Below are 12,754 nucleotides of genomic sequence, written 5' to 3'. Positions count from 1 at the left end.
CTCATTCTTGAGAAGGACTAAATGACATCACTATATTAGTTAAGCTACACGCATCCAACTGTGGCTGATCATACCAATACAAGCTCAGAAGGTTCTACTACAGGTAAGGAACAAAGACGATATCTAGTCCAGCTGATACATAAAAGGAACCCCCACTATCATACTCCCAACAAGATTTATCCAGCTTCAGCCTGAAGACATCCAAGGATTGGGGAACTTAAACCTCCAGGTTCAGAAAACTTTAATTATTGGGAAGTTTTCCCTAACATCAAGCCATAATTGACCCCTTTGTAACTTCCTCACATTGGTCTTGGTTCTGCCTTCTGGGACCAAACAGATCAAATCTAATCCTTTTTACATATGGCAACCTTTCTAGATTATTGAATACAGATCAATCAAGTTCATGTGAGAACTACACAAGCCCAGGCTACATAAGCCCAGGTAGACAATCTCATGTAGGATTCCAGTTCTGTCACCATCTATATATACTTTCCAGCTTATCAATGTCCTTAACTGTGGCACCCACATCTGAAACTTATCCTCTGACATTACCAAAATGTTATGAAGGAGAAGATGGAAGATCATTAGTGATAATACCTCACAAAAGAGGGAAGAGTAGTGGAGGCAAAAATGAATGTGTAGAAAACTTGGTGTGAAACTCAACTAAATAAAAACAATCACGTGGTGCAATGGGTAGAATGGTGGACCTGAGGTTAGGAAGACCAACTTCACATCTAGCCAGAGACATTTGCTAGCTGCCTGACCCCAGGAAACTCATTTAACCTTTGTCTGTCTCATTTCCCTCAATTATAAAATGTCAATAATAATAAGTATTTGCCTCTCAGGATTGTTATAAGGATCAAATGAGTTGTGAAGTACTTTGCAAACCTTAGAGAATTGTAGAAAGCTTATCTGATATTCATAGAGTTCTATAGATGAAACACTGGTTAAAAAAACAAAATAAAAATAAAAAGAATGAAACACTTATAATGCCAGAAGACAGCTGAACTCAGATTAGTTGGAATGTCCACTCTTGGGTCTGTAGAACCAATAATGAAATTTGTTTCATTCTCTCCTCTCATTATAAAAATAGAGGAACTTAGGATATAAAATGTGTTGTAATGAATTAAGTATTGTCACTGTATTTCTAGTTTTGCTTATTTTTCTCTTTTCCCCTTTACTACAAGGTGTGAAGTAAGGGTTAAGGAGAAATGACTACTGTAAAAACAATAAGCATCATTGAAGGTTTTAAAACATGTAACTCATTTGTGAGCATTTTTTAATAACTAACTATTGTCATCATCAGTGATAGAGAAGTCACTATCCTTCAACTTTAATGTCTGAATCCCAGAAGAAAGCAAAAAAGCAGGATTAGACCAAGTATGAGAAGAAAAAAAATACATATAAGAAATAAAGCACTGAAGGAGCAATCTTCAACATATTTGAAAAGATGCTCAATGATTATTTAAAAAAAAAGAATGAAAGAAATTATTTCCCCAAATGGCAATTAAAGTAATGTCAATAACTTTCTGACTCATATTTATTTTTTCCTCTCTATAAAATCTTTATGAGAGTGTTCTTGTCTTTAGAAGAGTCAAGACGGGGCAGCTAGGTGGCACAGTGGATAAAGCACTGGCCCTGGAGTCAGGAGTACCTGGGTTCAAATCTGGTCTTAGACACTTCATAATTACCTGGCTGTGTGGCCTTGGGCAAGCCACTTAACCCCATTTGCCTTGCAAAAATCTAAAAAATATAAAAGAGTCAAGATAACCTTGAGGAAAATATGAGGAGGGGACAAGTTTTTGTCAAAAATAAATTCTATGTCAGGCCATATTTTTATAGTCATATAATTTACTGAAATTATACAAAATTCAAGATCCTGCTATGTTTATTATATTAAAAAGTATTTGGTTCTCCTAAACAAAATTTATCTTTAAAGGTTCTCCTAAAAAATTCTCCCATGTATTAAAAAGTTCTATCATACAAATTTATTGAAAGAAGTGACAATGAAAATAATATTATTTAATAATTCTTAGGTTATATTTTTAAGTGGGGGGAGACAAGTATTCACTAAAGTTGTTAATCATTATTGTGGGGCTTTCATAGGGTCCAAATGGAAGAGGGATTCTCTATTGATATTGAGATGATCCAGGAGCAATTTTTGGTGGATAATATTTTGCTAATTTCATCAAACCCAAGAACACTATAGAAACTTCTAAATGAGATTCCTTATTTACTCAGAAGAGATCAATCTAGCAATCTACATAGGAAAAAACAAATGAATGAAAATCTCTGTTTACCAGATTACAATAGTCAGATGAAGTCAGTCTGTTGAGTGAGTTCATCATTATAGACAGGGCAACTAGGTGGCATAGTGGAGAGAGCACAGGTCTTTGAGTCAGGGGGATGGGAGTTCAAATCCAGCTTCAGATACTTGCCATTTACTAGTTGTATGACCTTGGACAAGTCACTTAACCTTGATGATTTTGCATCCAGGGCTATTTCCTGTCATCCTGACTCAGCTGGCCACTGGACTAGAGGAGAAAGTGAGGCTAGTGACTTAGCACAGCACCCCCTCACTCAAATCCAGTTCATGTGCTTGTCATGGCATCACCTCCCTGATGTCATGGTCTTCTTTGAGAATGTATGTGGTAAATGAGCTATGATCTTAGTTGAATAGGAAGAATAGTGTGATATGAATTGAATTTGAGAAACTGTGCTTCAGTTTCAATGATCTCAAACTGCAATTTGACTTAAAAAAATCAATATTTGGGTGCCTTTACTCTCCTAGAGATATAATTTGACTGCAACTCATAGAACAATTCAATCTGTGAAGAATTAAAATTGTAGGTGAGTCAAAGGGCAATATAGAGACACACACTAGACATAAGAAGGCTGCTGCATTTTGCCAATAGTGACTTACATTCCAGGAGTAAAGGACATCAACCAGGAAGTGTTTGAATTGTGTGAGGAAATGGGCAACAGGTGGACAATTACATTTGTACTCCATAAAATGTTAAATTAAGTAGAGGAGAGTCCCCTGGAACACTTATAGATTCTCTTTGAAGGATTAAATTGATTTTACTTTTTCCAGATACAACTCGAAAAGAAAATCAACTTAAAAAATTCTGATTAGATCTATACCTTCTAATTAAATATTAAGATAAACTTATAGAATGCTCTGCAAGACCATGAACAAGAATCATCCTGCAAGAGAAGGAAGGGATGAGTTGTGATCTGTGCCAGTGGAATGAGAATTACTTTTACATAGTATTCTAAGTCTGACAGAACTCTTTCCTGATAACAACCCTATGAGATAGGTACTTATAAGTATTATAATCCTCATTATATAAATGATGAATATGAGGCTGTGAGGGGTTAAGTGGGAAGGGGTCAAGCATATTAAGTGCCTATAATATTATCTCATTTGATCCTCACAACAACCCTGAGAAGCAGATTTATTATTATCCCCATTTTACAGTTGAAGAAATTGAGGCAGACAAAGTTAAGTGACTTGCTCAGAGTCACATAAGTCAAGAAGTTTGCCTAAAACTGCACACACCTCAGGTATATCTGACTCCAGGCTTTGTGTCCTATTTCACCACCTGGTTAAGTGACTTGCTCATGGTCATGAGTAAAAATAAATGTCTGTGCTGGGATTTCAAGCTAGGTTTGAAATCCTGGATTATTTCTAATATACCACTGATGAGCTCCCAGATCCACTGAAGTCCTGGAATGTATAACCTGAAATCTGATTTTAACCTTATTCCTACAGAGGATACTTAATCTGTTGGTCAAACTTTAGTACCGTGACATTGATTCTTGTTGCTTGGGTATTATTGGATTTCCCATTTTCCATGGAACCAGTTAAGAATCCTCCCTTTTCCTTAGTGTTAGTACTAGTAGAAACTTCACTGCAAGGCAGAATATATTATGAGACACCCAGAGAAGTCAAGACTACAGGATCAGATGCTGAGATTCCAAGAAAAGCTTGAGTCCAATGCAATTGATTGTCCAGATCCTTGCTAGTGACATGCCGCTACCCTTGTTGGGAAGAGAGTGACTCCAAGCAAATATAACCATGAAAGGTAAAAAAAGTGTAGCTTTTTTAAAAAATGACCACATTTTGCTCTTGGTAACAAACTGTTTGGGGAGAGGTTAACTGCTGGCAGAAGAAGTCACAAAGGGAATCTTTTTGGAAAAAGTGAGGGCAACATACCAAACACAGCTTAGGCTAGGCATCTGGGTAAATTTCATGCTTAGGCAGCAAGATCCTAGAAAAGACAAAATCTGGCTCTAAGGGTGACTTGGCAGAGGGGACGGACATGCTTTAGAAAGTAGGGGAGCTAAAGTTTTCAAATTATTCTGGTCCACTGCTTCTGGATTTAAAATTCTTAAAGCAGGCCATATGTTTATGAACACGCAGCAGGCTTGCTAGCTTGCATCCAAGCAGAATACAATGGAAAGAATGCTGGCTTCAGAGTCATGCTATATAGTTCTGGATTTGAACCCTTACTCTGACACCTGGCACCTTGATGACACTGGACATGTCATTCAACCTCTTGGGAACTCAGTTTTCTCTTTTGTTAAGATGAGGGTTTGACTGAATGATCTGTGAATGTATCACTAATTGATAATCCTGTTTTCTCATTATCTAATTATAATTGCTGTTTGATTCTCAGGAACTCAATATCTAATCAATTGTACTCAGAAGCGCATGGGTACAGGGAGCTTGAAGGTATTCTAAGTGGAGATTTTAAATGGTTGAGACCTAAGCTGAAATATCATTCAGTGGTTCCCCAGCCTCACTGGGGTTGAGGGAGATATGCACCATGTAACTATTCCTGGAGTTCCACTACTAAAAAGTTTCTGCATTACAGCTCTAGTAAAACTTCAAAAATTGAAGTAAAATTTCAAAAATAAGGGGGGAGGCACTCTGAATAAATGAAGTATTTGGGTGAAATTCTGAAAGTAAATTTCAACTGAGACCATAAGTTCAATGAAGTGAGGATTTACCTTTCATCCAAATTTTTTATTTTCTAAGAGATGCTCTATTTACAGTGAGTGCTTAATTAAATGATATTGAATTAAATTGCTTTTAGTTATATATATAACTAAAATCAATTGAATATATATGTATATATATATATTTACCTTGAAACAACAAACCGTTCTAAATAGAACTTACCTATTTTATAAATAGATAAGTGATATTTCCAGATTCATTGTGGTTGTATGGGGGAGGAGGAATCAAGTATGAAATCACTACCTTAGCATACTATCAGTTCATTCTCTCTTAGTAGCCATAACCATGTACACATCCATTTTTTTGATGTTCAGTTGTTTGTCACTTGTGTCCAACTTCGCATAACCTCATTTAGGGTTTTCTTGGCAAAGCTATTGGAGTGGTTTGTCATTTCCTTCTTTAGTTAATTTTACAAATGAGGAAACCAAGAAAAACAGGGTCACACAGTTAGAAAGTGACTGAAGTTATATTTGAACTCAGGAAGGTGAGTTTTCCTGACTTCTGGACCCACACTCAATCCACTGTGCCACCTAACTGTCCCAGCCCCAACAAATCCGTTAGCAAGAGCATTTAAACCAAGTCATGAAACAACATAAATACCAATGGGATAAAATAATGCTGCATTTTCTGAACTCATACAAAAAGGGACATAATCTCCAAAAATTAGAATCTCATTCCCCCTTTAACACCTGATTCTCTAGCAGAGTAGGAGTAGTTAGTCACTTCAGAAGTCATAAGGCCAAGAGGTAAAGAGTTAGTGTACAATATAATGTACCTTTCAGAATTTCTTTCCTGGGAATCTCATCTTGGCCTTGAGTTATCATAGTCTAGTTATGATCTATTGCATGTGATGCTCTTATTTCTCCAAACGCTGACCACAGATCTGCATCTTAGCTCTCCTGTGTCTGTTGTTGCCTTTCTTGTATTTGCTTGGTCCACTCCTCTATTCATTTGTGTTGTTGGATATAGTTAGATGGTACAATGGATATGAGTTAGACCTGGAGTCAAGAAGACCTGAGTTCAGATTTAGCCTCAGACACTTCCTTGCTGTGTGATCCTGGGCTGGTCACTTCTACCTTTCTCAGTTTCCTCAACTATAAAATGATATATTGTTGATAATATTGTTGGTTGTTGGGAGGATGGAAAAGATGACATTTGTTTCATACTTAGTATGCTTAGTGAGCATAGTACTGAGTGCTTAAGAAATACTTATTCCTTTCCCTATTCTCATATCTGCTTTTACATTTCCTTTCTTGTTCATCCATTTCCACATTGTCAATACCCAGTCACGTCCACTATAGAATGATTAGCATATCAGTAGTTCATAGAGGGGTCTTTGTAAAACTCTTGAAAACCATTAACTACCTTAAGGAGGTAAAATATTTCCTTAATAATCCTGGTAACATTAATTTGCTTAACAAACAGTTTCCCCCCCTAGGAAGTGGCTAGAGTAAACCAGTTCAGTCTCAACTTAATGGAACTCAAACTAAGCAGGTTTTACGGTAGCTGATTTTTTCCAACTGGAGAAGCTAAAGCCCACTTCTATTATGCTTTCTCTTTCTAGTACTAAGCCAAGCAGCCTTTAATCATTGTCATGGGCCAAGGTTACCTTGCTTTTTTCAAATATAATCATTTAACCGTATGTTTTAGAAGCCTCATCTTTTCCTATATCTATTTCCTTTATTGTTTCAATTTGATGCCTAGTGTGTTTTACTCTTTTCCCTAGGCTTTCCCTGAAATTTGGTGATATTGACAATCTAAAAGGACTTGATATCAGGTATGTTTTAGGATAGGAAATAAATAACTAAAAAAACCTTTTTTACATTAGTAGTATTTTAATGGGTACAAAGGAGCAAAAAAATATTATATGTACTTCATTATAAAGAAGCCTAATTTCACCCCCCCATGGAATCCTTTAGCATTATTTTTTTAGTTCTTTCCTGATTCATCCATTCACACCTTTTATCATCATCACTGACTCAAAGTGACCTAGGCATGCTAATGATAACCTTTAACCTCAAACTGACAAGCTAGAGGACAGATGCTGTGGCTCTATGAATTATCCTATATAATATTGATTTTTGAGCCAGACTAGGTAAGACTCAAATAGTATTTGATGGTGATAGTGAAAATATCTGAAAATAATCTGAAAGGCCATTGAAGAATAGGCCTTTGTCATCAAATAAGTTCTACATGTGCTTGGGGAGTAAGGGGAACAGGGGATACAGCAGGGCCAATATGGAAGGATACATAGAGAAGATGAATAATTAAAATGAATATTTGGTGATACCAAGAACCTCAGTGTGGCTGCTGCTGCTGGTATATACTGGCATGTAATGACTATTGATATAAAAACAGCAACAACTAATTTGGAAAGGTTTTTAATACTGAGAATTAGTAAATTATAAAAGAGCAGAAAATAGGACTAGTTGATCTTCAAGGTCTTTTGCACATGAATTATTCTTTGATTTTAGAAAAGAGCTTTTTTTCTTCTGCCCTTTTAAAATATTGTCTTTTCCCTGGGGGGATCTCTGGTAATCCTAGCATAGGTCTGGACACTGGGCCACAAAGATTTATCGAATTAGAAAGTAGCAATTTATTAAGCTGGGTTTAACACTTTTATCTTTAAAATAACTGGAATTCAGTATATATATATATATGAGGATGGGCTAAAATTACAGCTGATTTTCAAAGCTATGCTACAAGGCAAAGCCCCCTACTTCCAATGATCATAACACAGGTTCATTTTTATATATGAATGATGATTTTTCTCATTAATATAAGGCCTTGATTTTTTAACAAACAATCTATTGGCATTTTAAAATCTTCTTGAATTCTTTCATGCTCTTACTCTCTTGTTTTCTTTCTTACCTCTCCATCATTTCCCCTTTTCCTTCTTCTGTTCCTCTCTCTCCATCTCCTACCTTTATCTTCTCTTTTCTTTCTCTTTCCTCTCCCCTTTTCCTTCTCTCTTCTCTCTTTTTTTCTCTTCCTCATCTTCTTTTTCTGCATGTCTCTGTCTTTGTCTCTGTCTCTCTCTTCCTTCTCCCTCTTTTCTTTTTCTAAGGAGGATCAAAGGGATCTCAGATCTCTGTTCTGAAAGTGTTTTCCCCAGGTCATTTCTTCTATACGACAAGAGAGGGTGCTGTTGTTCCATCCCTAGAAGACAACTAGACAGCATTTCAACATTACACTTCTTTGTTAATTTTTGGTTTTGAAATTCTTTTCAGATTCATCTTGATCAACTATAACAGATTGTCTGTTCAGAGCTGGTTTAGTTTACATAGAGTTCAGATTCTTTATAATAATTCAATCCAAGCAACGTTTAAGGCAACTCGAATCCATGCTCCGTCAAAGTATTCCTATCACTGTCTGCATGTCAGCAGCCTGCAGAGATATGATGCACTCTTGGTGCCCAGCTCCACAAATGACATCTCAAGGCTATGGGAAGTCACTTTTATTGATTTTCAGGTAATATTTTGGACTCAAAATGTCAATCCTCCCATTGACTGGCATGTTGAAATCAATTAAGCCATCTGAAACCTAATGCTTTGGATAAGGGATGGAAGGAACTGATCTATCACTTTAAAAACAGTTTCTATTTTGCCCTTTGTCTAATAAATGAAAGAAAGGGGATATAGGATTGACCTTTTCTCTTTCCCCCTTCTCTTCCTATCTCTCCTTTGCCTCTTTCCTCCCCACTCCTATTCCATTTTTGAAGGTCATGCTTTAAAGAAATCAGTTTTCCACTCAGACACTACATAGTTATCGGTTAGGAATGTCAATCAGTCAGAGAGGAGACAAAATGGGCTTGTGATCTGAAGTCCAGTGACTGTCACATCCTGGAGTGAAGAGGCCCATTCCCGGCAGAGCACTTGTTGGACAAGTATTTCCTTTCCTTCTGGGGAGTGAGGCCCCTCTGTGTATGTGGAAGGGAAGATAAGAAGGGCCCTCTATGGGCTGAGTAACTCAGTGGCATTTAATGTGAGCTCTGATGTGACAGTCTGGAAGGTGGTGAGAATGCAGCCAAAAATACCCCCAAGAGGTTTTCAGCAGAATTGGGCAAAGAAACTTCCTTTCACCATCAGAGTTTAGAGCAGGATATAGTCTACTAAGTCTCTCAGGTCTATTTTATTTAGGAAAGGGGCTAAATATACTTATGCAAATTGCCATCTTACTTGATAACTCAGGAGAACTTACTTTAACTTCTGCCTTTCCTGAGGACAGTTTTTTAAGGTTTTCCCCTCCTACCACTCCTCTTTCTTTTTTATGTCTTTTTTTTTAAATTTGAGGGGAAGAGAGGGAAATTAACAGGCTTTGTTTTCTCTAATAGTGACCTAGAGTCAGGAAGACTAACTGTGTGACCATGGATGAGTCACTTAGCCTCTGTTTCCTTATCTGTAAAATGGAATAATAATATACCTATCTTCCAGGGTTGCTGTGAGGACAAATGAGATATAGTGCCTGCTAATATATATATACATATTATATATATTATACATAAATATACATATATTTATATATTACCTACTATATATATATAAATATGCATTTATATTATATAGTAAGCACTGTATAAATGTTAGCTACCATCATCTTCATCATTATTATTACTGAACCTGGCAATAGAATTCTGAACAAGTTTGAATTCTTATGATAAGACATTTAAATGATAATTAAATATGGTTAGAATTTCAGAAGTCATTATGGCAAAAATGGTTTTAGATGAAACTAAATGGTCCTAAATATGTGGAAAAATATTACCCATAGTCTTAATCTAAAATTTTAAGTTTAGATGGTGCTTTGCATATACTTTGTCTCAGTAAACTTTTTGAGGTGGGTGTTATTATTATCCCTGTTTTTTACAGATGAGGAAACTGAGGCTGAGAGAACTTAAGTGACCCACCTGGGGTCACACAGCTAGTAAAAGTGCCAATGGCAGAGTCTGAATCCAGGTCTTTCTGTCTCCAAGTCCATCATTCAACTGCCTCTCCTAATGCCAATGGCTTTTGTGAGCCAGCCTCACCCTAGAGTTCTCCAGCTCAGAACCTTCACTAGAAGATGAACAAAAGATTGTAAAGTTGGTCTTGTGACAGAAACAGAGGGTTTCAATTGAGTTCTTTTCTTTCTCCTGACAGATTCAAGGTTTTAATGTTAAGGAAGGTCAATTTGCTTATGCCAGAGACTGTGCCTCGTTCTTCTCCCCAGCCATTCTGATGGGTCTGGCTATGTCCCTGATCTTGCTGCTGGTGCTGGCTTATGCCTTGCACATGTTGATCCACCTGAAGTCCCTGGACAGGCACTATGACTGCAAGGCATCGCCTGCCTACTTTGTGCCCATGAAAGACCTCGAGGGGGCCACCGAAGAGAAGGAGCCACTGAGAAGACATGGGCATGACTGCCATGAACTGAGAAGCCCACACATCTGCAACATTTATGTATAGTAGCTTTTCCTCCGGCTCTAACAGCTTGTAGGGTTTGTTTCTGCTGCATTGTGTAATTTTACTTGCAAATCAGCTAAAGGTTTACACAGGATGACTTGATTTAAAAGGAAAAGAAGAGAAAACAAAGGAAAAGAAAAGAGAAATAAAAAAAAGAAAAGAAGAAAAGAAAAGAGATTCCTTGGTTATTCTGCTTAGTCATCTGTGTATCTCTTGAGATGCCCTCTGAACCTTTTGCAGGAGGCTTCTTCTGGAAAAAAAAAGATTTTGTACAGGTCTAAAGCTGACTTTGAAGCCACAGAATACAAATACATCATTACTAGTCTAAAGTTCAACCTCTTTAGATGAGAAAATTGAGGTGAAGTGATTTTTCCTAGACTGGATAGCTATTAAAAGGCATAACTGGAACTTGAAATTAGGGTTTTTTTCCTCCAATTATTTCTACTAAACATGTTTAAAGAGCCTCCAAAAGGGAGCATATACCAAAAAAGGAGGAAACCATGTAGAATTGGTTTTCTGGGTTTGTCTTCTCAGTCTATTTAGAAAAAACTTTGAAATCTCCATCGACATATTTAGGAGAGATGATTCCAGCATCAGCAGAGTGGTTCATTCTGCTGAGACCTTTCTTGACCTCTTGACATTGGATGCTATTCAGGGCTAGCCCTCTAGTAAAATTATGAAATGGGGACATTTGTTGGATACTCTGTTATCTTCTATAAAGCCTCCTTTTCTATTTTCCTGCTTCTGCTTATGCCCAATATGCAGATCTATTCTGTATCTTACTCTTAATAATTCTAACAATCCTTAACAAAAGATTTGCTTGGGAGAAAGTCCCTTTCTAGGATTTTTTTCCAATTTTGGAAACCCCTAAAGTTGTTAGATCTCAAAGACCACATGTATTAAGCTAGGTTGGTGGGATACAGGTGGTGAGAGTGATATTTCTTAACAGTGGTCAAAGGCATTCTTTACCTTTTATCTCCTCAAACCTTTTATCTCCTGCTATGAGGCTAGATCTGTTGCTATTTATCCTGACTGAGACATTTTGAGTTCTTCACTCTAGAATTATATCACTTTAATTTTTTCCTTGACTTTTGCATCATTTAGACACATACATTTGGTGAGAGATGAAGTAAATTAACTAACCAGTGATTATGTAGAAATGTGGGTCTGAACATTGCCAGATCTGCCAAGCAATTAGTAGGTTTCTCCTTGGCTGACTGAGCTGGGGGTTTCAGAATGCATCGATAAGCTTGCATTAGAATTCCCAGATGAATGAAACTAAGTTGAATGGGTCTGCTGTAGAGGGTTTGAGGTAGAGAAGCAAGAAGCTATCACTTTCTCTGTGGTGCTATGGAAGGAGTGAGATATGTGTGCTCCTGGACTTGAAAGAACTTGAGGAGCTTTTATTAAAGATTACATCAAAAAGCTAAAGTATTATTTTGTCTTTCTGGCTAGTGATATTATTTTTTAATATGTACTTAAAATTTTTTTTAACCATTCCATAGTTTTTAAATGATAATTAAATATAATTAAGATAGACAGATTTCCATCTCATTAAGGTCTACATCATATGAGTCTAATTATATATATATTCATCACCTCTCTGTCAGGGTTCAGAAAGCATTCCTTATCATAGATTCTCTGGAATCATAGCTGATCATTTTGTTGAGCAGAGTTCTTGAGTCTTTCAAAATTGTATTATGATGTTATTGTGGAAAAAAAATGTTCTCCTGATTTTGTTCACTTTGTTCTGTATCAGTTCCTACAAGTCTTCCCTGGACTTCATTGAAATGGTTCTTTTCATCATTTCAATTAGTATTCCTTTATATTTGTGAACCATCTTCTTTTAGCCATTTCACAATTTGTAGGCACCCACTTATTTTCTAATTCTTTGCCATTACAAAAAAAGCTGCTATAAATATTTTTTGTGCATATAGCACCTTTTCCTCCTTGACCTCTTTGGGGTTACTATGTATATTTAATTACCTATTCTTGTATCTTTTTTCATGAACATGTACTCGTCTTTTGCAAATAAACTTTTGAAATGTTTCGTGGTCTGGAATGTGTGGTAAACAATAAGTAAACAATGGATAGCAGAGAATTAGGTTTCCAGTTATGGGTCGAAGTGGACAAAAGTCACTGAGGAATTGGGTGTAGTTGACTTCTGATCAAGCAGGCTCAAGATTCAAGGAAGTCTCAAGTTCGGGTTTAGAAGTCAGAGAAGCTTAGAAAGTAGTGTTTCGGGAAAGCATTGGAGCCAAGGGATCAGGTATAAAGTCTGCTTAAG

The 12,754-nt window shown here is 36.6% G+C and overlaps 1 protein-coding gene across 2 annotated transcripts in view; it reads left to right on the top strand.

The window, feature by feature from the left end:
- The window catches only part of LOC141498430 (V-type proton ATPase subunit S1-like protein), a 37,053-nt gene extending 24,537 nt beyond the window's left edge, over nt 1-12,516 (top strand). For both annotated transcript variants that reach the window (XM_074201594.1, XM_074201595.1), the window contains 3 exons: nt 6,753-6,803; nt 8,257-8,497; nt 10,165-12,516. In XM_074201594.1, the coding sequence (XP_074057695.1) occupies nt 6,753-6,803; nt 8,257-8,497; nt 10,165-10,470 (598 nt within the window). In that variant the 3' untranslated portion in view covers nt 10,471-12,516. The remainder of the gene's footprint in view (nt 1-6,752; nt 6,804-8,256; nt 8,498-10,164) is intronic.
- The last annotated feature ends 238 nt before the right edge of the window (nt 12,517-12,754 follow it).

The sequence above is a fragment of the Macrotis lagotis genome, chromosome X (genome assembly GCF_037893015.1).
Source record: "Macrotis lagotis isolate mMagLag1 chromosome X, bilby.v1.9.chrom.fasta, whole genome shotgun sequence".
NCBI lineage: Eukaryota > Metazoa > Chordata > Mammalia > Peramelemorphia > Peramelidae > Macrotis > Macrotis lagotis.
This window is presented reverse-complemented; position numbering and strand designations above follow the sequence as displayed.